Consider the following 27,458-nt stretch of genomic DNA (forward strand, 5'->3'; position numbering starts at 1 on the left):
TAAAGGTTAAGATACTTTCCCACTATGTCTAGAAGTAGAAAAACATTTTGACAGCAGTTCCCCTTTACATTTATTTCCAAAGTAGTATACTAAGGAATCTAAATTTTTCATTTTTAAAGACAAAATATTTTTGTTAGGTCTCTGCAATGCCTTTTACAATTTTGTGACTATTTATATGTCAATGTTCTGCAATGTAAACTACCATTTTAGTGTGAGTTTTATGTGCAATTCCTGTATTTCAGTGTTCATGGCAAATGTGTTTAGGTTGCCACTCAGAAGTTCTTAGGGGATGATATTGTAGTAAAAGGGATACTTTTGTTTCCCCCACAAACACTTTTATACTTTTGCCTTTTTAGCCCTGTACCTGTAATTAGATGGCGTAAGCTGAATGAACAAATGCCTGCCACAGCTGAAATTAGTCAGTCGGGTGCTATGCTTAAAATTTTTAACATCCAGCCAGAAGATGAAGGTACCTATGAGTGTGAGGCTGAGAACATTAAGGGGAAAGATACACACAGGGCATATGTGCATGTACAAGGTAAGAAACGTTTACCTTTCCTTACTTTTTTTCAGAAAATGATTTCATAAACACAGGTAAAAGGATAACTGAACAGTGACATTTGTCAGAGTATGTATTGGAAAGGGTTAATGCCCAACTCCTAGGTTAATTATTTCTTTAAATGGTCCTCCAGGAAAATGGAAATGATAAATTCAGCTCTTGCTGCCGTACTCACCTGCTCTCCGACACTGTCCTCTGCAGCAAGTCCTTTACACCATTTAATGTCCACAGTCTTCCAGGTTGAATGAATAAAGACATCCTGTGAGTGCACTCACAGTGTATGATGTAGATTGCTCTCATTATTTTATTACATCTGCGTTGGCCTCTGCATCATCAAGGACCACCCAACACCAGAGAAGAGGTGAACACATGTCACGTAATGATGCTGAAGACACCAGAAAAAGGTGTACATACAAAAAAGAAAAGAAAGAGATGAACTATAGAGAACTGCGGGGAACCCAGGAAAATGACACGCCTGCAAGTGTTGGTTTCCCAGCGTACTTCAGGGGACCAGTCATCAGAGTTCAGCAGCACATGCACTTGGAAAGTTCAGTATTTACTTTTAAGGTTTTAATATATAAGAAAAACCTGTACTGTGGCAAACATGTAAGCTGCAATTGCTGACTACTTTCTGAACTTGCTAGTTGCTTGGCTTTCGTACTAACCCATTGACTTAGGAATTTTGGGTGATTCACTTAACAAGCAAAGAATGTTTGCTCAGCATAGTGAATAGGGGGGAAGCTATCTTCGTTTTTGATAGTTAATTATGTGCAAGGGAAATTTCAAAACCAGGATTTTTGCTAGTAGATGATTGTATAACTGAACATTCTCTACTCCTTTAGTAAATTAACTCTACTGAGTCACTGCCCTACATGTATGCAGAAAAAGATTTCTGACTTTACGCTGCATTTCTTGATCTGCATACTTATTCTGGGTCAGGGACTCAGAAGGTACTATGGCCAGTGGCTCAGCATGTCAACCAGGGAACAAGCAATTGCAGCCTCATTATTTCATTATTTCACATGGCATGCAGGGCCCTCCTCCTTTTTGCCTATTCTCCAGTGATGGTTGGTGGTCATCGTGCAGAGGGCCACACTGATGTAAAGATGCTGCTCTCTGCATCATAGTGACTGCAAGGTGACATAGGGGTCTATTCACGAAGCTGCCGAAGGATCTGGCCGTAGCTTCGGCCAATCCTTCGGCTAACTTCGGCCCCAGGACCCCTTCGGTTCAGTAGAACCGAAGGGGTGCTGTACGGGCTATTCACAATAGCCCGTACAGCTCCCGATCATGGCTGAGCGGCTCAGCCGAGCCGAACGCATATGCAGTCATTCACTCGGCTGCCCTCGGCAGCTTCGTGAATAGACCCCATAGTGATGCCCTCTTAAGGGGTGGGTCTATGACACTCTGCACCCACAGGAAGCGGGTTAAATAATGCTTGGTGTCATTCAACCTGGAAGACAGAGGACATCTAGTAGCAGGGATGGGGTGAAAAGAGGTGAGTATTGCAACCCAAGCTTCGTTAAAAAAACAAAACGTTTTTACACCTCTGGGGCACCATTTAAAGTATCTCAAAAGCCAAACTTTTTTTTCTTTATGGATAGAGTGAGGAGGGGTTATAACCACTGTCATTATTTTTGCTATATGTGTCTCATTAGGGACATTTCCCTTCACTTCCCGTTCTGCAGACTCGGTGAGGAGTGAGAAGTTATCTTTCCAATGTGAAGGAAATCCCCTGTTAGTCAGTTGTCATGGGAACACGTGTCCCTATTGGAGTTCACCTCTTTTCCTGGTCTCAGAATTTTGGATTTACTCTCACTTGCATTCCCTGTGACATTGGTGATCAGGACAGTCAGCGAGAATGCATCTCCCAAATGGGAACACAGACAGCAATAAAAAAAACCTGATACTCTACCCAATACACCTCACCACTCTATCCAAATCTTAAAAAAATATTTCCATTAGTTATACTTTTAAAAAATGCCCAGAGTTGGGCTTTATTCAATCGCCACCAGTTGCACACATATACTGTATGTGGCAGCAATGGTCTGCTCTAAAAAATAGATATGTACAGCTTGCACTGCTGTGTTGTGCTGGCAGCATGCTTCCACAGCACCCCCAGCACAGCGACCACACTGACAGCTTCAAGTCACTGTTAACAATTGGGAGCTGAGGACTGGCTCCCAATCACATAATCACTGTGATAGCCTATCACAGTGATCATATCATCGAGAAGTCTGCCTCCAACCTCCCAGCTTTAAGAACCTCCTAAAGGGCCAGTGGCAAGGGGTTAAAGGTGGAGTTTAAGAAAAACAAAGTACTAGGCCTATTACTGTTATCCCTCTACTGTGAATTTTGTTTATTAGTTTTGCATTTTAACACTATATGTATGGTCATTCCTTGAGTCAAACACCTTCCAGCTACAATGCAAAACTCTCATAACTGAGTGAAGCCATTTACACTTGTTAAAGGATCCATTCATAAAACCAAGCAGATTGGGATCATAGGCTATGCAGTAGAATTACAGCCCTGCTTAAGATAATTTACTAATGACATATTAAAGGGATTTTCCAGGATAAATTTATGTTGGCCTGCTGCTTCTGACCCATCTCTCTTATAAGCATCAACAAGAATTTATTCTGTGTGTTTTTTACAATTTGCCTTACGCACTGCAGTTTAGGCATACATTTTATTGTATCTGAGTTACCAGATAGTAATAGCAGAATTTACTTGCAGGTGGTTCTACTTGTAAAATGTGAAGCTGCAGCTCTAGATGTTAGTGAAATAAACAATTTGTTTAGAGGAATGAGCAATGCATTTTACTGCACTGATCTGATTTCATATTACCATGGAAAAATCCAATACAGTGGACATTAGCTAGCAATAGACTCTGAATAGTAAAGTAGTTGCATTATCCATTTTATTCCTGTGTTCCATTTTAGTGCTACTGAATTCCTACAGCCTTTTAACAGTCACTTTCTGTCTGCATGTACTCCAGCAATGGCATTTTTTAGGGCTGTATCTGTGTAATGTTAAAGCAGCCATTTGTAGCCACCATTGGAAGCCTGTAGGACAGGATGACAACTCAAGAGTTCTTGAGTAGGAAGTTGTTACTCCATAACTGGAAGTGCTAGAATAAGGACCCTTATAACAGGATCACCAGGAGTTAGTTTTCAAATCAGCAGATTTAAAAATGTTGAAAATGACTTTTAAAATTACATTAACATGTTAAAGCTTGTATGAGTTTTAGTGATTGAGTTGACATGTGCTTGAAAAGTGAAACTAAAAAAAATAGAAAAGTAATTTATGTGATGAATCTGCGCTTATATATTTATTTTACATTTGGTACAGCTCTATATTTGCAATGCATAAATTTGTATATTTTTATTTTTGTTTTTCAGCTGCACCAGAGTGGGTGGAACATATAAATGATACAGAAAGGGATATAGGTAGTGACTTGCACTGGCCCTGTATTGCCAAGGGGAAGCCAATTCCAACAATTAGATGGTTGAAAAATGGGGACGCGGTAAGTGCTTCAATTAGATTTATCAGGAGAACTGGTATGATAATTACTACATCATTTTATATATTATTTTTAGCTTATTTTAAGTAACTTCAAGTAGCCTTATGATAATACAAGAATATTTTGAATAGTATGGAGTAAAGAGAAATTTGAAACATGTTATATGCTTAGATATATAAATGGCAACTCCCTTGTATGCCCTTTTCCCTTGGAAATGGGAAAGCAACATAATTCAGCCCTGTGCCCATACAGCCCCAATTGATAATATCAACCAGCCTATTCATAGTACATGGAGAAACACTTACAAGTCACATCTGCAAGAAGGTTTACAATAAAGCAGAGAACATATTGCACATGAGGACCAAGAAGGTAACTGATGGTTTACTTTGTGATAACCAGGGATGCACCAATATATCAGCCAAAAATTACACTTTTGGCAAAATGCCGAAAGTGCCATTTTCTTGACAATATAGTGGTGCATCCTGTTCTCTCCTCCCCCCTGGGCGCTGCTCTGTGTCCCAGCGGGGAGGAGAGAAACTGTCACAGGTGACCAAGCGCTGCGGTAGGAGAGCACTGTGAGCGGCCGGCGTCTCTCCTCCCCGTAGCACTCAGCCTACTGTGACAGCGCTGGCTGTCTCTGGCCACAGACCGCTCTGCCGATCTGTGACAGGAGCTCCTCTCGCTTACTAACATAGGAAGGAGAGTGAGGTATAAACACTCAGCGATCAGTGATCGCTAAGTGTTTGTAAACAATTGAGGACATGGTATATTTACTGTATCCTCAATTATGAATGAATGGGAAGTGCTCTACATCACCTCCTGTTCATTCATAATTGTGGTTATAGTAAACGTACTCTGTCCTCATGTTATAAATGAACAGGAACACTCAGTATAGAGGATTCCTGTTTCTTTTATAACGGGCGGCAGAAAAAGAGATTGCGAACTCTGTGTCCTCAATCTCTTTTTCTATTTTAAAAGGGAAATATCAGGGGTTCTGTTTAGACCCCCAATATTTCCCCAAAGCCTTTAAAAGTAAAGTACAAAATAAAAATATTTCATAAAAATGAATAAAAAAATTATAAGCTTATTAAAAATAAATTAAAATAAAATATTTTAAAAATGTAAAACGTTTAAATAAAAAACAGTTCCAGTTTCGGCCTGACATTGTTTTACATTTCGTTTTCGTTTCGGGTTTGAAATTTTAATTTGGGTGCACCTCTAGTGATAACCCCAGGGTCAAATCTGCCACGGACTTCCTACTTTTCTTCCGCTGAATCGGTACACTCTCAAGCTCAGAATAATCAACCCAGACACAAAGGTGTGTGGTATCAGCCCTGTATCAAGTTTATTGAGTACAAATTGAACAGTTATACAGAGTAAGCATTGGGCGGTGATTCAACATTAACCAATCACAGATAAACATTGATGCATATGAAATTGAAGTTTTCTGGAATTCACATGATTTCCAGGAATCTTTCTTGAAACTTTTTACAACTTAATAAGGCACTCTAACTAGATACAAAACACTACTGCTGATATTAAACTAACTTTATCCCTTCAGATTATTAAAATTTCAATGATAAAAATATTGCTATAAACTAAATTGGAGCCACAATATAATGAAATGTACAGTCATTGTGAATATAAAACACAAAGCTTTAGCTGCATATACCCAAGAAAACAACACAAAAATTCACAACCTTGAGCCCATAGGTCCGCTGGTCTAAATAGTTCATAAGAACCTATCAATTAATTGTACTCAGGTCCTGCAGCCCCAAGATGGACAGGCAAAAATCCAACAAAAACACCAACAAAAAAGAGCAAGGTGCAAAGGACCAAAGTGTAGCAGAAAGGTAAATTCTTAAATAGGAGAAAAAAATACATGCACGTAAATGAGCAGCTAAAATCATCAGCGTGGCACATAGCCAGGTGCACTCTGAACAGCTCCCCTTGTCCAGCATTGGAGCCGTGTGTGAAAGGAGGTAGAGAGAGATGCCAAACTGTCTGGCTGGATGGATCATGCAGGTCTGTGGAAACTGCCTGGGAACAGCAGAGCACGGTAAAGCTGCAGCATCCTCTCTCCTCATCATGAAGCAACAAGGTTCTTCTGGGATGAGGGGTGGCAGCTGAGGTTACTGGCAGGGCCGGATTTACTCTCTCTGCTGCCTCAATGCACCCCCCTGTATGCAGGCTGCATACAAGTGATCTTGGCGCCATTGCCGAGATCACTTGTACAAAACAAGTGGCAGCTTCCCCGATGTATATTTAGCCCTGCTTGCACAAAGCAGGGCTAAATGTAAAGAACAACTACCCGCCCGGCGCCCAGAACTGCATGGCCTGGGCGTTGGGACATAGGAATTCCGCACCCCTGCTACCCCGAGTCCGGATCTCAGTTGGCCTTGTGGGAAATCCGGCCCTGGTTACTAGGCAACAAGTATTGGAGGTACTCTTCCTTTGTCAAGCCTTCACAGACGAGTGGCTTCATATTATTTATAAGGTACCTGCAATGGTGCAGCCACTAATATCTGTGGTCAATATATATATTCCCTGGGGAGAAGTGAAACCAGCTTTGTTTGCAGCTATTAAACATTTGGACTGTACCTTTCTTGACATGTTGTGGTTGATTTACTAAACGCAGATAGGCTGTTGTTCATTTTGAAAGGAAATTTGCACTTTGCAAGGTAATTTTTCCTTACCTTAATAAATGTGGTGACAATTCACTTTGCAAAGAATACACAATCATGTGCAAGGAAAATAAAAACACATATTTTTTTTGCTTGAACATGATTGGATAATGGAAGTCAACAGAGCTTCACCTCAATCACTAATGCAAAAGTGCTAATTCCCTTGCAGAGTGAACAGTCTATTTGCCTTTAGTAAATCAAACCCGCTGCCAAACTGAACTAGAAAGTGGAAAATGGCTGCTGAAATGTAGTCTACTTTATTACTTCTCAGTTTTCTAAAAAAAATGTTTTTCCTTTAACCACCTCCCATCCATTGGCCATTCTTGAACGGCCGGACGGGAGCCTCATAGGAGTGGGAGGGCGTCTTAAGACGTCCTGCCCTTCCCCCTGCTCGTGTGCGGCGCTCAGCACGCACACGAGTGGTTTAACTGTCAGAAATGTAAACAACCAGTGATGGCTTTTTACATTCAAGCGATCGGCCGCCCGATCACTTGTAGTAGCTGCGGGTGTGCCCCCCCCGTTGCCGCTGCCATTCCCGAGATTCGCTGTGCCTGGTGCGGCTGGGACTCTGTTACTGGAGATCTGTACACGATCTCCCTTTGATCTCCTCTCCAGTCCCCGAATGCAGGAAGTGATGTATATTACATAACTTTCGCATTCAGTGTCACTCTCCGGCAACAGATGTCGGTGAGAAGCTGGGGAAGCAGATCTCTGCTTCATCAGCTTCTCTGGGGGTCCCTAGATGACATGTCTCCATAAAGAAGACCTGTTATGTGAATTGGCTATAACATAGGGGATTTCTTAGTCCCCCTATGTGATAGCAATAAAGTTAAGTGTAAAAAAAAAACGGTAAACATGTGTAAAGCGTTGTCTATGGCCATCAATATAATATATATAAATATAAAATTTGTTTCAGTACAGCGTTGCATTACTGAATAAATGTCAGTCAAAGTACTGCAGCGCTGAATACTGAAAAATGGCCTGGACAGGAAGGGGGTTTAACACCCCGGTCTTCAAGTGGTTAAGCTTGGTTGGTGTGAGTGTCTGCCTAAAGTCATGTTATACTAGAATTACGAATTTTGTAAGATAGGTCAATATTTTTTTTTCAGTATGGTAAAGGTGAACTGAAAATCCGAGGCCTAACCATGTTCCATGCCGGAATGTTCCAGTGTATAGCAGAAAATCACTATGGAGTTATTCAAGCAAATGCTGAACTGAAGATCCTTGGTCAGTGACACTATTTTTGTTTTTACAATAATTTGAACTTGTTTATAGCACAGTTTGCAAATCTATTTAGGGACACCTTTTACTAACTGTCTTTATTGTTTTGTTTGCCTCTTCTTTAGCTTTAGCACCAACATTTGAATTTAATCCTATGAAAAAGAAGATTTTAGCTGCAAAAGGTGGTCGTGTCATTATTGAATGTAAACCAAAGGCTGCTCCAAAGCCTAAATTTTCATGGAGTAAAGGAACAGAACTGCTCAAAAACAATAGCAGGTTTGTGCTGAAAACTTCTCACAACATTGCATTTCTTTTTCATGAAAGGTGTTTTAAAGTAGAACTAAAGCCAAATCTTTTTTTTGTAGTTTTGGAGAGGATTACAACATCTGCCAGGTTATTATTGCTGCCTGTTTCCTATTAGGGAGATTCATCCTCCTTATTTGTCCTGGTGAAAGTGAAAGTAAAACCCAAAATTTGAGCTGTCACCAGAATAGGAACAGATGGGAAATCTTCCAATGGAGTCACTTGTTCTGGTGACCCTCACCAGAACTAGTGAGAGGAAGGCTTTCCTCTCACTTCCTGGTATATCTAGCAGAAAAGAAACACATGAAAATATCCCTAATGGGGCACAGATGACAGAAAAAAAAACTGACAACTGTTATAACCCTCCTCTACTCTATCCAATGTAAAATAAAAGTTTTGGTCTTTGTTCCACCTTAACTGGAAGCTCAATAGCTTATATAGATGTTAATTGTGCACATCATCATTGTTCTTTGCTTTATCCATTAGTTCACTATTTCTCAAATGTTAGAGGTATCCATAAACCATAAGATCACGCTGCTTGAACTAAACACCAGACAGCCCAAATGTTAACAGACAAGGTTGCATACATGCAAATATATTTTGTATGGTAAAATTCTGGCAGCTGGACAGAATTCCAGCCAGAAGACACTAGGGGGTATAGGAAATTCCTATACTCATCACCACCATCTAAGGATGCTAGTGCCATGCGAAGGGAATACACCTGGCTTTTCACTTCTATAAATGAACCCATAAGAATAGTTGTACAATAACCACAGCAGTATACAATTATATTTTACAAGACACATATTTATACTCCAATCAAAATCTAACAGCTCCATAATTGCTTTTACCACATATCTAGGCCTCTAAGCGACAGGAAAAGCTAATTATCATCTGAAGATGCCGATAGGTTTAGGTAATATACCTGAGGCGGTCTTTGTGCGCCCATCTGTAGCGTGACCAGTTACTGCAGCATTGACAAAAACCACTTTGTTTTCCACTTGTGTGTCTTAAGCACTGTATATATTCCCTAATAGCGATCAGTCAGTTGCAAGTGTAAAGTGTTACTAAACCCATTTAAAAAAAAAAAAAACACTTCATTAGAGGTTTCGAAATAAAATTGTGTGTTCGTATGTGTCCTTTTTTTCCCCTGTAAAACCATTACAGTAACTAGTAAATGCTAGATCCTGCCAATTCCTTGTGCTTCCTCATTCCTGGTGGCAATGCTCTGCTGCAGGCTGATCTTCCCTCTGCAGTGCTGCCACCCTTGTGCTCATTATCTCCATGGTGTATAAAATCAAGCACCTAGGCATGCAGACTGCTTCTACAAACATTTGTGAAAGAATGGGTCGCTCTCAGGAGCTCAGTGAATTAAAGCGTGGTACTGTGATAGGTTGCCACCTGAGCAATAAGTCCATCCGTTAAATTTCCTTGCTACTAACTATTCCGCTGTCAACTGTTAGTGGTATTATAACAAAGTGAAAGCAACTGGGAACAACAGCAACTCAGCCACGAAGTGGTAGGCCACATAAAATGACAGAGCGGGGTCAGCACAGTGTGCAGAAGTTGCCAGCTGTCTGCAGAGTCAACAGCTACCGACCTCCAAACTTCGTGTGGCCTTCAGATTGGCCCAACAACAGTGCCATGACCAAGTGCATTGCAAAGCGTCGTATGCAGTGGTGTGAAGCACGCCACCACTGGACTCTAGAGAAATTATGACGTGTTCTCTGGAGTAACGAATCACGCTTCTCCGGCAATCCGATGGACGTGTCTAGGTTTGGCGGTTGCCAGGAGAACAGTACTTGCCTGACTGCATTGTGCCAAGTGTAAAGTTTGGTGGAGGGCGTTGTTTTTCAGGGGTTGAGCTTGGCCCCTTAGTTCCAGTGAAGGGAACTCTTAAGGCATCAGCATGCAAAGACCTTTTGGACAATTTAATGCTCCCAACTTTGTAGGAACAGTTTGGGGATGGCCCCTTCCTGTTCCAACATGACTGCGCGCCTGTGCACAAAGCAAGGTCCATAAAGACATGGATGAGTGAGTTTGGGGTGGAGGAACTTGACTGGCCTGCACAGAGTCCTGACCTTAACCTTTTCGCGCGACAGGCATTTTTTGATTGTGACACAATGCTAAGGTGTGAACAGTTATCATTGACTTGCATGGAAATGTGTGTTTTGCGCTTTTTCGTGCAACTATATCTGCACGTAAAAACTCTCAGGTATGAACCAGGCCTTAGACAACACACCATCCTCACTAATTACTGTGGTGCTGTGGCACAATTTGTGTTGGGCAATTTTTTCTTGATCCACCAATAAACTGTCTTTACCATGAAATGACCAGCTGGTTGTCTCCCAGGACAAAAGATTCCCAGTCCTCATCTGTATGATTAGTACTGTATATGCAATAGTCTACAGCCTACATCAAAATTTATATTTTCCTATAAACTAAGGTCTGATTGATTACTGGGAGTCATTGCTATATTAAATACATTCCTTCTACAAGTTATCTCACATACCTCAACTTAAAAATGTAAAGGAAATGGCAGAGGTGGGTTGAATTATTGCCTTTTTGCAGAACGTCAGCAATGGAAAAATGTAAGAAACATACAAAGAAACATTGGTCATTAGGGGGCTGCTTCAGATCCCTGTCCAAACATCAGCAGAATGGCAACCACTATTTACAAAGATAAACTTTCCCCGCTTTGTAACATTATCCAAACCTTTTGAACTTAGGTTCACGCTTGCTGGGATGTGTAATATTTAAAGTTGGAATGTCAGATGCTCATTTTGTGTCAGGGAATTGAATAGAAAGGTCATGGTTACATGGCTTATTTTGATTGTTCCATTAACATTCACTAGAAAGAAAACAATGAAGAAGGAAACATAACATCATAAGACATAAACATTTCAAGTGAACATTGGTTTGTTAGGCCAGGGTAAAATTGGGTTCATTGTTACCAGGGGCGGACTGACCATACTGGCAGTCGGGCATTGCCCGAGAGCCCGCGGCCAAAGAGGGGGCCCGTCACCGACCCCCGTGCCCTTTTCAGCCCGCATGGAAGAGGACGCGGGTTTATTAAAGCGGCAACGGCAGTGTCGCCCGCCTCCCGGGCCCACTATACACTGCCGTTGCCGCTTTAGCAGAGCCGCATCTCCTACAGTGGTGCGGCCGAGAAGAGCTCCGAGGTGGGGGCATGCCGCAGGCGGACGGAGGCACGAGAGCCTCATGCTGGGGGGGCCCCACTGAGATCTGGCCCTGGGCCCCCCACTAGAGCAGTTCTACGAAAACCCCGACTGGAACCTGGGGATCGGGAGCCCTGATGCTGGTAAGTGATTTTAATGACTTTTTTTTTTTTAGCTGTAAACTGTTAACCTTTTAGTCTCCATTCACATACAGCATTTGCGCTTCCTGTGCGGTTTTTCATGTGGGAGCCCGCACGGGACGCAAACGCTATATGTGAACTGCATTGATTCCGCTAGTTTGCGGCCATTATATAGTCGTGAATGTGCGGAATCCGCTGGATTATCGCGCTTGCAGTATTTTGGGGTCGCGCGGGTTAAAGATCCATTCACACTGGAGCGGCTGTCCGAATACATGCGGAGCCGCTCTAAACAGAAAAAACAATGCACTTTTATGTGCTTTATCAGACTATTGTGGGAAACCGCACAGTCCTCAAAATAGTGCAAGCGCGATAATCCAGCGGATTCTGCACGTTCGTAGCTATATAATAGCTGCAAACAGGGCCGTCTTTAAGGCAAGGCAAAAAGGGCATTTGCCCAGGGTCCAGTCATTGCTGTGGGGCCCAAAGCAGCTGCCCCTTGACCACTTGTAATGTCAGAGTGCAAACCCAGCTCTGACTGTAACTCAGGAGGTGTGGGGGAGCAGGAGCAGAGCTCGGCAGCAAAGTGTTAATAAGCTGTGACTGTGTAGCCGGTGGATGGGGCACTGTCACAAGAACGATGTCCTCAGCTCTTCAGACGTCTTGGGCTGTGTTTTCCTCGTATGCCTCTGACAGGAAGTTAGTGCTGATGATAAGAAGAGCCTCAGCTTTTGCCCGGAGCCAGCTAGGAGGTAATATTATAGTCAGAGAGGATTGAGTGTTCCTAAGAGAGAGTGACGGTCCCTGCATGGACTGAGGGAAGCTTTGCTGCTGCAGACAGAGGGTGACAGTCCCAGCATGGAGCTGCGTTCCACGTCCCCCCCTGTCATCACTTTCTTCCAGCTCTGTCACAGTCTGTGAATATTCATGGGGCAAAGACTAAAGTTAATTTGCACTTTTTTGCAGCCAGATTGGAATAGAATCCTATTTCATATGTGTTAAATGTTCCTAACACAACATAACCGTTTAAACAAACATTGCTGTTCACCTTTTTACTTGCTGGATATTCTTATATTTCGACAATTGAATGTAATGTTAAGGACGGGGCTGGAAGTAATGGTCACTATAATTAACCCTGTGTGTACTGGCTCATGATCAGATGTACAGGACTGTCTTAACAAAGGGTTAGTGATCTCAGGTTTGGCTGGTGCATTGCATATTACTGTCTCTCACTTTGCATGGTTAGTAGCTGGAATGCAATAGATCGCATAATATAATTCTCCTATTTTTTGCGACTGCACTGCACCATGGGCATTGTTGTGCCATGTGTTCTGGTGCAGTTAAATGCACTGCAAGGCAGGAGACGTGGATGTGGTGCCATTGACTTGAATGTATCTCTAGGCCCCCTCCTGCCCCAGAACACAGGGAACATTTTATTATGTGATACAGTGCATTCCAGCTACCAACCGTGCTGGAATACACTGGATTAGGTGTAAACAAGCCCTTTGATGTGATGGAAGCTGCCTGTAGAGTCCTGTGTGTAATCTGCTAAAAAAAATAGAAAAGTAAGAAATACTTTTTAACCACTTCAAGACCAGGTGTTTAGACCCCCTTCCTGGCCAGGCCATTTTTCAGTATTCAGCGCTGCGATACTTTGACTGACGTTTATTCCGTCATGCAACGCTGTACTGACATGAATTTTATACCATTTTTTGGGGACAGATAGGGATTTCTTTTGGTGGTATTTAATCACCACTACGGGTTTTATTTTTTATTATAATTAGGAAAAATGTGAATTGGGTGTGCTATATGAATGGGAACATGTAACATATAGTAGGGGGCACAAAATGCACTTTATAGAAATGTCACCAGCACATCAAATCCTTTTAGGATAGCAAAATGTTCATTTATTTGCCATTCCTTGTCAGAAAAACAAGCGCCTGATGAAGGAACCCTGCACAGTCCCAAAAGCGTTTTTCTGACAAGGAACTGTAAATAAACAAACATTTGGCTATCCTAAATTACATTACAAGGGACTTTAGGTAAGGAGTGCAACAAGTAAAGATGTTTTTTTGTCAACGGTGTAGGCCAAAATCCTTGCACTGGCCCTGCTGTACAGTGCATATTGTGACCATATGATGTTTAACAGGGTGAAGGGGGCGCGTGGGGGGGCCCAAGAAAATGTTTTTCCAGGGTCCAGTTAAATTTAAAGACGGCCCTGGCTGCAAACGAGCGGTATCCGTGCAGTTGTTTCACATATAGCGTTTGCGCCCGTGCGCAAACGCTATGGGGGTTATTCACCGAGTGAATAAGGGAGCCGAAGTGAAGTGAGCTGAACACTGTTTGGCTATTCACTTCAGCCTTATAAGGTTGATTTCAGCCGTACATGGGCTAAAATCAGCCGTACATCGGCTGCCTTCGGTCAGCCGAACATGCTCTGTATGTTGGGCTGATCCGAAGTGCAGGAGGAGTTCGACTCAGCCGATCCAACATCTGGATCGGCTAAGCCGAAGCTCCGGCAGCTCACTCACTGCCGTTCACACCTATTCTCATAGGGGCCGAACGGCAGTAAGTAAATAGGCATATGCCGCGAACTGCATTTGGCTCGGCTATTCTGCTCAGTACCTCCATGGTAGCGAGCAGAATAGAAAAAAAAAGTTAAATAAATGAGAGAAAAAAATGTAGAAAAATTGTTTAAAAAACGTAAAACAAATAGGAACATTTAAAAAAAATTAAAATATTTTAAAGAAAAAAAAAACGACGCACATCCTGTTTCCTATTGACCGGCACCTGCCAGAGTCTTCTAGTAGGTCCCGGCCAATAAATAACAACTGGGTGGAGCCGGCTGTGACGTCACGGCCGGCTCCGCTCAGTTGTTATTGTTTAATGACAGATCAGCATCCCCTGGTCCTTTGAGGACGCTGATCTGTTATTACAACTGCTGTCATCTCTGCGGAGATCGGTCGGCTTCGGCTGACCTTTCTCCCTGCTTCGGCTCTGAATACGACTCAGCTAAGCTGAAGCCTATGGGTTCGTCTCGGCTGCTGTACGGGCTATGGAATATTGTGAATAGCCCGTACAGCAGCCCTTTGGCTGTGGATGGGGCTTGTATATGGGTGGAGCACAAGGGGGCCCCATAATATTGTATTGTCCGGGGGCCCCATGTGCTGTCAGTCCGCCGCTGATTGTTACCCTGCATCCAACAAAATAGTTGTGTGATCTTGGTTGTTATTTATATGGGGTGGATATAATATATCAGGTTACTTGACACAGTTGAAGGTCACTGAGCAGGGAACAGATTAACCTCACTGCACACTGCCACACAGGTAGTGGTGACTCATCTCTGTAATATCTTGATTTATTGTAAATGTGAAATTCTGAAATGCACTGACTTCATTTTGTCATCGGCCGCTCATGTTTTATGATACATGTAATAGACTTTGCTGCCATCTAGTGTTCCTACGTGATAACAGAATGTGTGTGTATGTTTATTACACAAGACGCCTAAAGGGCTTTTGGCACAAACGTATGCAATGGAAGCCATTCCCTGCAATGTGACTTCATACAATTGAGCTGTAAATGATCACATTGGGAGTCATCATGCATCCAGAGAGTCAGGAAATAGCAGTTTTAGTCAGTGTGTTCAGGTTTTTGCTGTGTGACGGCTTTCCTTAAAGCAAGATTTACAGCACAAATTTGAAACTTTTACAACAAAGCCACCACACCACTAAACCCTAACCTTTTTATTTCTTCTGCTTTTGTCTCCCTGCTATTTACCTGCAGTAATTCATCTAAACACTTTATGACTGTCCCATAGTCAATGTCAGAAATTAATTTGTTCCTTGTTTTTCTGCATTGCTTCACCACTTCCTGTACATTGCTAGTTTGGTTTAAAGTCTTACAGCACTCACACAATGCACTAATGATACCACTGTAGACGTGTGCTTTTTACCATAACATGTTACTGCATTATTTATTAGGATATCAATCTGGGATGATGGTAGCCTGGAAATCATTAATATAACAGTTCTTGATGAGGGAAGCTATACTTGTTTTGCTGAGAATGATAGAGGAAAAGCAAATAATACCGGAATTCTATCTGTTACAGGTAATACATTTTTTTATTATTGCGTTTTTTTGTTATTACTATCACTACTACCCTAGCTTCTACTACTACTGCTGCTACTACTCCTTATTTATATAGCACCAATATATTCCCAATAACAATAATATTCTGCAGACATACATTGGGGTGCAGGTAGGCTTGCTTTCTTATAAGTGTTAGCTATATGAATTCATGATGTGATAGCAGAACTAGGTGATTATAGTATATCTAAGCAGTATTAGTAAAAGTATCAGCTTGGAAAGTGAATGATTAAAATCTGTTAGTTTTTGTATGATTTTACTCATGCTGCAGTGACAACTGTAAAATTTTGGATTTCCCAAAATATTTTTGTCCATACTGACAACGATAACCACTACACGTAGTGAATTTCCCCAGCTGAGACACAGACATGAATACAAATCTGACTTCTTCTATCACTTCCACACTCTATCCAAAACTGGAAAAAAAAGCGATTTCAGTCAGATCTTGTCTTCCATTCCTCAATCAACAAGATGTGCAGGACCATTAATTCATCCAGTGCAACAAAACACAATGGTATCACAGTTGCTAACCTGAGGGTGGGTATGCTCTTTGAGAGATGACACAACCCTGTAAGGGTAATTGATTTGTTTTTTTCAGTATTTGTAGATAGGTGCCATTTCCCACAGGTGTGGCACCAAGGATTGCAAAGGTTGTCATTTCGACAAGGTCAGGAGCCCCTTAAGAGTTTGGGGGCCTATTGAGAGATTTTGTTATTCGAGTGCTGTTAGGACAAAACATGTCATTAGAAAAGACTGTTGGGCCTCTTATACAGAGGTGTGGCTAACTGCTCCCGTTGACACATTGGAGAAGTACCATATAGCGAGCCAATGAACATACTGCAGAAGGAACAGTAGTAGGTGTTTAAAGCAATGGGGAACTGCATGCCTGCTGATTTGTGACTGTATACTCTTGTTCACCTGGTGTTGTTCAGTGACTCTCTAAAGTGTATTGCACATTGACAATGAATTCAGTTACCTATATCCAATTTTTATGGCTGACCTACACGAACTTGAGGAAATAAAGCTGGAAAAGCAGTCAAGGATAGCAACCTGTCAGATTCTTGGCCTAGCACTAATCCTGGTTGCCATGGCCAGAAGCTTGACATTTGCTCCAGTTTTGTGTTCTCAAGTTTCTGCAGATGATCCCATTTATGTCTTGGGAGTTAGAAGCGACAGGTCCTTGGGATTTTATCCATGCCTTTGCACCTTTTCATCGATACTACATATCTATTGTCTTATGTGTTATTTATCCCACTATGAATTTTAATAGTACAATTCTTTTTGACTCAATCATTCTCATTATTGTACTATATGACCATAGGATTTTGATGATTCTGTTTGTGGTTTTTATTCCCCCAGCTGCCACAAAAATCACTCTTGCCCCATCCAATGCTGATGTGACTGTTGGGGAGAATGCATCCATGCAGTGCCATGCTTCTCATGATCCTTCTCTGGACCTCACTTTTATCTGGTCTCTAAATGGCTTTGTGATTGAATTTGATGATGACAGCAACCACTACGAAAGACATGTAAGGGTAAGTTGACGGTCTTTAGTGTTCATTTTTTGTTTGGGGGTAAGTAGGACCAACCTATTAAATTTGCTACAAGGGCTCAAATTAAGATCAGCAATAAAGCATGTTATAAAAATCAATGTTTTATGCTATCCTTAAACAATCTGTAATTTGTTATTTTCAAATTGTATGGATGCAGGCTGGAGGACCACTATAAGATTGGCATTGATGGCCAATGCAGTACTTGTATTAAAGTGGACCTTTACCCCCTTTTACTAAAAATCACATCAGGATGCAGATCTGCATGCTGACTTAAAATCATCTTACATTCATTAGGTAAACACACTTCTTTTTCATTTACTTACACATAGAGTTCATCTACTTCCTGATCCACTTCTGGCACAAATTATGTAATGTGTCAAAACATTGCATCCTGGGAAGGTTGCATCAGCAGAGCATTGCTGGGAAATATCATCTGTAATCTCATGAAATCTCAGGGAAAGGCATTTTCCTCCCTTGTGAATGGCCACATGTCCTAGTCACATGTGCCAGAGTTCCAGGAAGTAAAGCGAGATCTAGTAATCTGCCCTTAGTAAAAAATGGTCGCTGTCAGAAGACTGGGGAAGAAAAGAGAAATAAGGTATGAAAATAATAAAAAGCCGGCAATTATCCATAAGTATGTGTTTGTAGATTGTCATTACTAAACATTTCTAAAGGTGTGTTTGTTGTTATTTAAACGATATGGTTAAAGTTCCTCTTTAAGGGGTTGTCTTTCCAATAAGCTGCAGTAGTGCCAACACTATACAGTGTACTCAGCCAAGAGGATGATTTGTGTTTATGCTAATAGATACGGATGCAGTGGTGCGGTCTAGCACTGGATTATACCAGTTTTTATCTTATCACTGACAAGTACCTGCATGTACATGTGAGATTTGAGCTGGTCACCCACTCCAGACACAGCAAGGCTGTTGGTGATTGGCCACTATCTTGCATTTTATTTCTTCATCCCTATTAATAGGCTGGCTAGGGCTTTTTTTTTATCAAGGAAAGCATAAATGTCCAAAATACCACAATCCACAGTGAAAATCACCAACATTTTTTTCTCTATAAAGTAATTTTTAACATGGAAATACCAAAGGGCCTATATCATCATTGTTTGTGAACTCCTGATACAATTCTCTACAAGTTAGATCTTCTGCTGTCTGTCCACCATGATTAGAAAAATGAATATACCAGCTAATGTTATCTTAGCTGTATATCTGAGTATTGTGCTATTCAGATGTATTCATTTATTTTCTTAGGACAATACAGTTTTCAAGCCTGAAATATGTCCTGGCTTATGTGCTTTGTTTTCTGTGTCTGTCACAGAACCATTTTCTGCCCAGTAACTGGCTTTCTGGAGAGGGGTGCCAGGAACCTTTTGAAGCACAACTGAAGTTAAAACTTTTTTTTTTCTAGTTTTGGATAGATTGGAGAGGGATTAGAGCAGCTGTCAGGGTTTTTTTTTGCTGTTTGTGTCCCCATTAGGAAGATTCACCCTCTCTATTTGTCCCAGTGACTGTCATCACTGAAAGTGAAAGAAAGTCCCAAATTTGGGTTGTCATCAGAACTGGAATAGATGGGAAATCTTCCAATGGGATACTCATTCTGGTGACCCTGCTGACCACCAGGGATTTCCCTCTGTTTGAAGGAATTTCCTCTCACTTCCTTTTGTGGCTATCGGACAGGAAATTAACTAAAATTCCCCTAATGGGATGGATATTGGATAAAAAAGCCTGCCAGAGGTTATAACACTCCCTTACGCAATCCAAAATAAAAAATGTTTTAAATTATAACTTAAGACAAAGCTTTTTGATATGTGGATATGTGGATAGAGTGGTGAGGTGTTAAAACCACTGTTAACTTTTTGTTGCTCCCTGTGTCCCCATTATGGAGATTTACTTTTTCCTATTGTCCTGGTCACCAATCTCACCAGAAATAATAGTGAGGGCAAATCCAAAATTGCCACCAGAAGAGGAACAGCAGAGACGTCTTTCAGTGGAGACACTTATTCCTATGACAGTTGTCTAAAAGGGGATCCCCCTCACATTGGAAACATTTTCTGATATACAGATGGCAAAAGGAAAAAAAAGTTAACAGCGGTTTTGAAGGAGAACTATGAGGTGAGTGCTTTTCACTCACCTCATAGTCCTACCAGACCTGTGACAATGAGAATGTCACAGGTCGGCTCAGTAGATCGGGAGGTGAGCGAACACATACGGGGTTCGCTCACCTCTCTATCCGGTCACGGCTCTCTGCTGTGCCAGGGGGAGGGGCTGGATTCCCCTCTCCCCGCTCCGATCTGCCAGCGCTGACTGGCGGGAACGGACGGGGGACGGGGTGGGTACAGCTGGCTCTGCCTCTAGATAGGCAGAGCCAGCTGTCACTCACGCAGCTGGGCGGATCCCGTCATCTACGTCGGGATCCGCTCCGGCTGCGGCGCCTCAGTATACCGCGAGCTGTAGTTCGCGGTATACTGAGCTTAGGGTAACGGGAGGACGCTAGTTTGTGTCCTCCCGTTACCCTAAGGAGAACTATGGGGAAAAACACTGACCCCATAGTTCTCCTTTAAACCCCCCACCCATTCTATGGGAGAAATTTTGGTTTTAGATATACTTTAAGAACAAAGACTTAATTGTCCGTAAAAAAATTCTGTTTGTTTAAAATAAATTCTCAGTTATAAAAGGTTGGTACATTCATTTCATGTGAAACGTAATAACTTCTCCTAACTGACTTGTCTTATTCCTGTAATTTGTTCCTCAGTAACATTGAGGCTTTTGACATCATGGACTAAATTTGTGGTCAGAAACTGCTGATGCACTCCCTGTATGTGTGCTTTGTAAGCCTTCTCTGTGCCAGTAAGCTCACACAGCCCCAAGTAAAGGATACCATAGTGACACCACAAACTACACGTTGGGAGGACTGCACACTTTCATGAGGAAACTATGCTTATTTTCCCCCTTACTTCAAGCCAGTAATAATCCCTAGTGTGCAATACTGCTAAATGCTGGTTAGCCACTGGAGACGTTTACAAGGTGGAACCATAATGCAGTAGAAAAAAAATGAAAACCTTTCATATTAAAGTTATTTTTGTAAACCACAGCTGAGCTTCTTTTAACAGCAGCATTTCCAAATATACACGCTTCTGTCATTATTTGCATCGCAAAGTGGTTATGTGGTATGACCTTCATATATCATAATCCATATAAATCAAATACAACCATGTCTTGTATCAGCAGTACAATTGTACTGAATTGTTTATTGAGAACGTTAGCACTCCGTGTACCTAGAATGTAAACTCTCCTTTGTTAAAGGAGTTGTAAAGTCACAGCATATGTTATTTTACTATCCTAACAACAGCATTGTAATAGAAATACAACTATAGATGCTTTTGATAATGCAATCAAAGCTTACATTAAAAATCCCTATTGTGTAGTGAGTGCTGTATTCTGTCTGCCCATCACTTTCAACAACTTCCTGTATTCCCAGTGTACTTTGCGTCTCTTTTCCTGCTGCTTGATGTGATGCAATATCGATTTCTCAAGACTACATATCCCATCATGCATTGCATTCAGAAAGCAATGATGATGTTAAATTGTTCAGACGTTAAGTTGTAGTTCAGATGGCATGACAAATGTGTTATTGCAAGTACATCCTATTGGCATCTTCAATAAGTACGTTTACAAACATCTAAATCAATTGGAGTGGTATAAAACCTATGGACATTCAATATGGAAATACATATTTATTTTTAGTTTTTGACCATAGATCCCCTTTAACTAATATGAGCCCTTAAGTGTTGGCAGAACACATTGCTGTAAAGAAAACCAGATGAGACTGATTTTTGTTGCTCATAGCAACAAAACATGTCATTAATAATTAAAGGTGTTGTCTAGACTTGTGCGATTCCTTTAGTTCCGAATCGAAATTTGGACGCAATTCCGGACATTCGGATGTATCCGAATTCCGAATTACAGATATAACGAAGCCGAATTTCCGATTCCGAAATTCGTTAGTGGTAGTCTGGATGAATTTTCGTTTGTTGGATGAAATTTAATTGCAGCAGAATGACATTAGAAAAAAAAAATACATATATTTTTTTAGTCTGCAGAAGAGGAAAAAAAAAAAGCGTGAGGTCCCCCCCCCAATTCATACCAGACCCTTTAGTCTGGTAGGAATGTTAGGAGGGACCCTCCCCCAAGTTAAAACAAAAAAAAGTGCGTGGGGTTCCCCCAAAATCCATACCAGGCCCTTTAGGTCTGGTAGGAATTTTAAGGGGGAACCCCAGCCCCCCTCCCTGCGCCTTACCAGGCCACGTGCCCTCGGCATTGGGAGGGTGTCCCCACAACCCTGACCCGGTGGTTGTGGGGGTCTGCGGGCAAGGGGGCTTATTTGCATCAGGGTACCCCTTTAAGGGGCACCCGGATGCCCCCCCCCTTGTACGCCTACCCATTCACTAAAGGGTTAAATCAAATAGTTATTAAAAAGTCCAGACTTTTGATAAAATCTTTTAATTAAAAAAAATGGCTCCATCGATGTAATCCAGCGTCAATCACAATGCACGATGCCCGACGACCCGCTGAAATAAAAAAAAGTCCCAGCGCACGACGACCGTCCGAACCCGACCAAAACTCGCCGCAAAATTACATTAGAAAACGAAATAACGCAAAATCCAAAACAAAACACATTTTTTGCAAGTGCACATGTCTCGTTTTGTCTGTACAACCTTAATAATTGCTAGTGAACATCCAGTTTACATTCTCCAGCATTTTGTTATTTTTTGAATATCTATGTAGGGATAATTAGCATTTTGGTATCGGGCCGTTAAAAAAGCCCAATGTACAAAGGGATTCTTGAGTGGTCCCTAATCGTTACTTTAGGGATATTGCAGCTTTTATACATAAGGTACATTCCACAGCAGATTGTGTTTTAATAGTTTCTCATTTTATTATTCAAGAGTTGTTTGAATTCAGTTCAATTTCTGGACTTTTCTAATTAGATTTGTGCCCCCCATAAACAAATCACAGTTTATTAAGGGCATAACTTAGCTTTAATATTATCTAAACCTATAAACTATGCATTCTTTTACATTACCTAAGTGATTAAGAAGGCCAACATTTACTTTAACATTACTAATGAAAGTATTTTTAATCACTAATAATCTTTATTACTGTTTATTATTTCTGATCATCACAACAGATACTATTAATTAAAAAAAAAACTTTTTTCATAACTGTTTACACTTGGACTATGTATTTTTGTGTGCAGTTTCATTGTAGATAACTCACTACAAATACAAATAAAATCACCTTCTGGACCTGCTATTCCTAACAAGCTGTGCATGGAAGGGGGTTTGGGTGTTTCAGCAGTTGCCATTTTATAGAGTTTGTTCTTATATAGTTGAGACCCACTTCTGGGTCTCTATCTTAAAGTGCCTGTTCACTTTACTGAAAGGAGGTGGGAGTTTCTTTCTCACTGTTTTCCGCTGGGCTGCAAAAACATGCAAATTTCATCAAGGTTCCTCTCCTGTTTATGTCTGTTTACCTGTGCATACCTTTTACACCTTAAAAGAGAAGTATGGCCCAACCTTTTTATTGCCATAGTTCTCTTTAGGGTCACAGGAGGACATTTACTATGACCTAAAACACACCATATAGTGGGCTATTGCCTCTTATATGCTGACAGTTCAGAGCCATGCTGCAGCCAGGACGGATCCTGACAATTTTGCAGGGATCCACCCCGCTGCCTGATTGACAGCTGGCTATACATCTCAGAGCCAGCTGTGGCCGCCCCCTCCCTCGTTCATCCGTCCAGTCAGCGCTGGAGGAACAGAGAGAGGAGGGGGGAATCCCTTTGGGGTTGGGATGACTGACAGTCTCCTCTCTGCAGGGAGAAGATCGGGAACTGAGAGATCAGCTCGGTTCTCGATCAATAGAGCCGACGTGTGACAGCTTCAGTGTCACAACTCATCTCTAATTATGGGGATAAGTGTGTTTCACTCTCCCCATAATTCTCCTTTAAACCTATGGTTGAGCAGAGAATTTTGTGGACCTATTGCATTGGATTTTCACTGTACATGCTGGGAACAGGCATGATCTGAGAGCTGCAGCTTCTTGTACTTTGGGGTATGTAAAGCCAGGTTCTTTGCGGCAGCAAGGGCTGTTCACTTAGTTTACTGATAATCTTGTACACATGGACTTCAGCAGTGTGTACAGAGCACCTGCGAAGCTTTCAGCAAGCTTTGAACAGCTTTTTGCACAATTTAAAGTCCATTTAAATTAGCATTGAGTGATTAGCATTTATTGTGGTAATGTGCACATTTTCATGACTTACATTGCAGCCTTTCCAAGTTTTTTTATGATATTTTTATTAGGTTTGAATCCTAGAATTTCAAAAATGTTTCCATAGGAACCTCAGTCAGACACCGGGGTTGGATTGTAAAGCAGGCTGTAAACAGCTCTCCCCCTCCCTGTTATTCATTATATTATATAACTCATTCATCACTAAATGCCAGCTCTGCATTTGCACACAATACAGGTGAAACTCGAATAATTCGAATATCGTGCAAAAGTTCATTTATTTCACTAATGCAACTTAAAAGGTGAAACGAATATATGAGATAGACTCATTACATGCAAAGCAAGATAGTTCAAGCCGTGATTTGTCATAATTGTGATGATTATGGCTTACAGCTCATGAAAACCCCAAATCCACAATCTCAGAAAATTAGAATATTACATGCAATCAATAAAACAAGGATTGAACATAGAACAAAATCGGACCTCTGAAAAGTATAAGCATGCATATGTACTCAGTACTTGGTTTGGGCCCCTTTTGCAGCAATTACTGCCTCAATGCAGTGTGGCATGGAAGGTATCAGCCTGTGGCACTGCTGAGGTGTTATGGAAGACCAGGATGCTTCAATAGCCGACTTCAGCTCTTCTGCATTGTTCGGTCTCATGTCTCTCATCTTTCTCTTGGCAATGCCCCATAGATTCTCTATGGGGTTCAGGTCAGGCGAGTTTGCTGGCCAATCAAGCACAGTAATCCCACGGTCATTGAACCAGGTTTTGGTGCTTTTGGCAGTGTGGGCAGGTGCCAAGTCCTGCTGGAAAATGAAGTCAGCATCCCCATCGAGCTCGTCTGCGGAAGGAAGCATGAAGTGCTCCAAAATCTCCTGGTAGACGGCTGCGTTGACCCTGAACTTAATGAAGCACAGTGGACCAACACCAGCAGATGACATGGCTCCCCAAATCAACACAGACTGTGGAAACTTCACACTGGACTTCAAGCATCTTGCAGTGTGTGCCTCTCCATTCTTCCTCCATACTCTGGGTCCTTGGTTTCCAAATGAGATGCAAAATTTGCTCTCATCAGAAAAGAGGACTTTGGACCACTGAGCAACAGACCAGGTCTGTTTTTCTTTAGCCCAGGTAAGACGCTTCTGACGTTGTTTGTTGTTCAGGAGTGGCTTGACAAGAGGAATACGACATTTGAAGCCCATGTCCAGGATCCGTCTGTGTGTGGTGGCTCTTGATGCACTGACTCCAGCCTCAGTCCACTCCTTGTGAAAGTCCCCAACACTTTTGAATGGCCTTTTCCTGACAATCCTCTCCAGGCTGCGGTCATCCCTGCTGCTTGTGCACCTTTTTCTTCCACACTTTTCCCTTCCACATAACTTTCTATTAATGTGCTTTGATACAGCACTTTGGGAACATCCAACTTCTTTTGCAATTACCTTTTGAGGCTTTCCCTCCTTATGGAGGGTGTCAATGATGGTTTTCTGCACAACTGTCAGGTCAGCAGTCTTTCCCATGATTGTGATTCCTACTGAACCAGACTGAGAGACCATTTAAAGGCTCAGGAACCCTTTGCAGGTGTTATGGCTTAATTAGCTGATTAGAGTGGGACACTTTGAGCCTAGAATATTGCACCTTTTCACAATATTCTAATTTTCTGAGATTGTGGATTTGGGGTTTTCATGAGCTGTAAGCCATAATCATCACAATTATGACAAATCACGGCTTGAACTATCTTGCTTTGCATGTAATGAGTCTATCTCATATATTCGTTTCACCTTTTAAGTTGCATTAGTGAAATAAATGAACTTTTGCACGATATTCTAATTATTCGAGTTTCACCTGTATACTGTCGGTGGAGAGGGGTTGCCACTATGAGTACTAATAAATAGGGGGCGGGGGGAAGGGGGGAGAGCTCACCTGTAATATACACATATTGCTTACAAAGCGCATAGGTGGCCATTTCCATGAGGATATGAAGAGGAAAGCTCTTGTAAAAATGTAAGTTTCTGTATTCATATATAGCAACTGCACATGCCTGCTTCGTGTACACTGCTGGCATTTAAAAAAAAAAACCTCTGCAAAAGGTGGAAATAAGCTTTAACGTAACCTTCAACTTTAGTGTGAGGGCATTAAACACAGATCCTAATGAGAGAACTGCATTACCTGAGGCTTTGTGAAAGCCTACTTACGCTTGCTAGCAGCTTTTTTAAAGAGACAGAAAACCCCCCCCCCCCTTATGACGTGTTTAATGCATATGTCACAGAAAGAAAAAAACATATGCAGTACATTCTGTGCACGTTTACATTGTTTTATCTCTTTAAAGACCTTGCAGACACAGAATACTACCTCTTGATCTACCAGAAATGCATTTAGGTCCTAATTTTCTCTTGTGGAATAACACTACATGCCTTAATTGGTATCAGCCCTGCACATCTGTTGTTAAACTACTCATTTTCCCATTGTCCTCATCTCCACAATTCTGAAGTGCAAGATAGGAAGTGGGTGGGCTGTTTGAGATAACAAAAGAATTGTGCACAGAACAGCTCTAAGTTTTTGACATAATCAACAGGTATATTTTTGCACTCATCAAACAGTTGTAACAAAATGCTTTCAATGGTAACAGACCAAAAGGGAGCAAATAGAAAAAAAGTTTATGTTTAGAGTTTACATGCACTTTGACATTCCCCAACTGTAGCTAAAGAATGGTTTACGTTTGACACATCAAGAGGATTGCTATTGGGGCCCATTCTCATCAGTGTGTTGCTCTGCAGTGCATCTGCAAAAATAATATAGGTACAGTACTAATATGGCGCATCAGCGTGTGGTTTTGGCCCTATAGGCTTCAGTGGTATTAAAACACATTTAAAATACATGCAAAATGCATGAAAATGCAGATGCAGAGGTGTGAACCTTGTGTAAAATGGTTTCCAAAAAGCTTCTCACAGATTTCTAAAAGTTTTGCAAATGTTTTGTAATGGCTTGCAGTACACACTGCTCTTATATACTGTAAGCTGAAGTCTATGTATATAGTGTCTATTTGTCTTTCTTGCCATTCATGATTATAGTGCATGTATTTACTGTTACTGAAATGTGTCAAATTGACTTTGTATATTTCTTCTAATTGCGTCATTCTTTTTCAATAACAGCACATTTGAAACTAGTGCCTATTAGTTTAAAACTGCATATGCTCCATCCTCAGGGTTATTGTTTTTACCGATTTCATAAGTGCTGCCAGCATATTGCGATGTGCTAGTTTCTTGCAGAAAAACGACCAGGGGCGCATCCACTTTACAGTTATAATTGCCATGGTTTGTGCACTGGATGCCAGAATCATCTCTAATGACTTAACACGTTGCTTAGCTTTTAAACATTTGAGTAATCATTGACCTGAAGGCCTGGCAGTTTTTGTAGTCTGGTATATGTTCATGTTTCATTTGTTTCGGTGGTGTTAATTAATATGTCTTAATTATTTGAGGTGACTCTAATTACTTTGACTTTGAAAACTAGAGCTTTAATTTCTCAACTGCAGTTTGTGAACATATTGAACATTAATTCAGAAGCGACTGGTTATAGATTTTGGAAAACTGGGCAGATAATAATTAAGGTCCTGGTGCTGATTAAAAAGACAAATTGTTTCTCTTTAAATTGAAATTCTAGCCAATAACAAGGGCAACTTAAACCAACCTGAACCACGTTCTCTCCTCGCTTATTCTAAATTACATTATATAGTACAAAGTGGACTTCTTTGACTACGCTAGGCACTAGATTGTACAGGGGTAGATATAGCTTTACGGGAATGGTTGGAGCTTAGCAATGTCAGAGGTGGTGAGAAGCAATTCAAAAGACTGCCCTGG

The 27,458-nt window shown here is 41.4% G+C and overlaps 1 protein-coding gene across 1 annotated transcript in view; it reads left to right on the top strand.

Annotated features, from left to right (window-relative positions):
- CNTN1 (contactin 1) overlaps positions 1 to 27,458 on the top strand; it is an 84,837-nt gene that overhangs the window by 41,655 nt on the left and 15,724 nt on the right. The window contains exons 8-13 of the mRNA XM_018552525.1: positions 357 to 538; positions 3,961 to 4,085; positions 7,876 to 7,993; positions 8,113 to 8,263; positions 15,587 to 15,714; positions 17,112 to 17,287. Of these exons, the coding sequence (XP_018408027.1) occupies positions 357 to 538; positions 3,961 to 4,085; positions 7,876 to 7,993; positions 8,113 to 8,263; positions 15,587 to 15,714; positions 17,112 to 17,287 (880 nt within the window). The remainder of the gene's footprint in view (positions 1 to 356; positions 539 to 3,960; positions 4,086 to 7,875; positions 7,994 to 8,112; positions 8,264 to 15,586; positions 15,715 to 17,111; positions 17,288 to 27,458) is intronic.

This window comes from Nanorana parkeri, unplaced genomic scaffold (assembly GCF_000935625.1).
Source record: "Nanorana parkeri isolate BGI_ZX_2015 unplaced genomic scaffold, ASM93562v1 scaffold91, whole genome shotgun sequence".
Lineage (NCBI taxonomy): Eukaryota > Metazoa > Chordata > Amphibia > Anura > Dicroglossidae > Nanorana > Nanorana parkeri.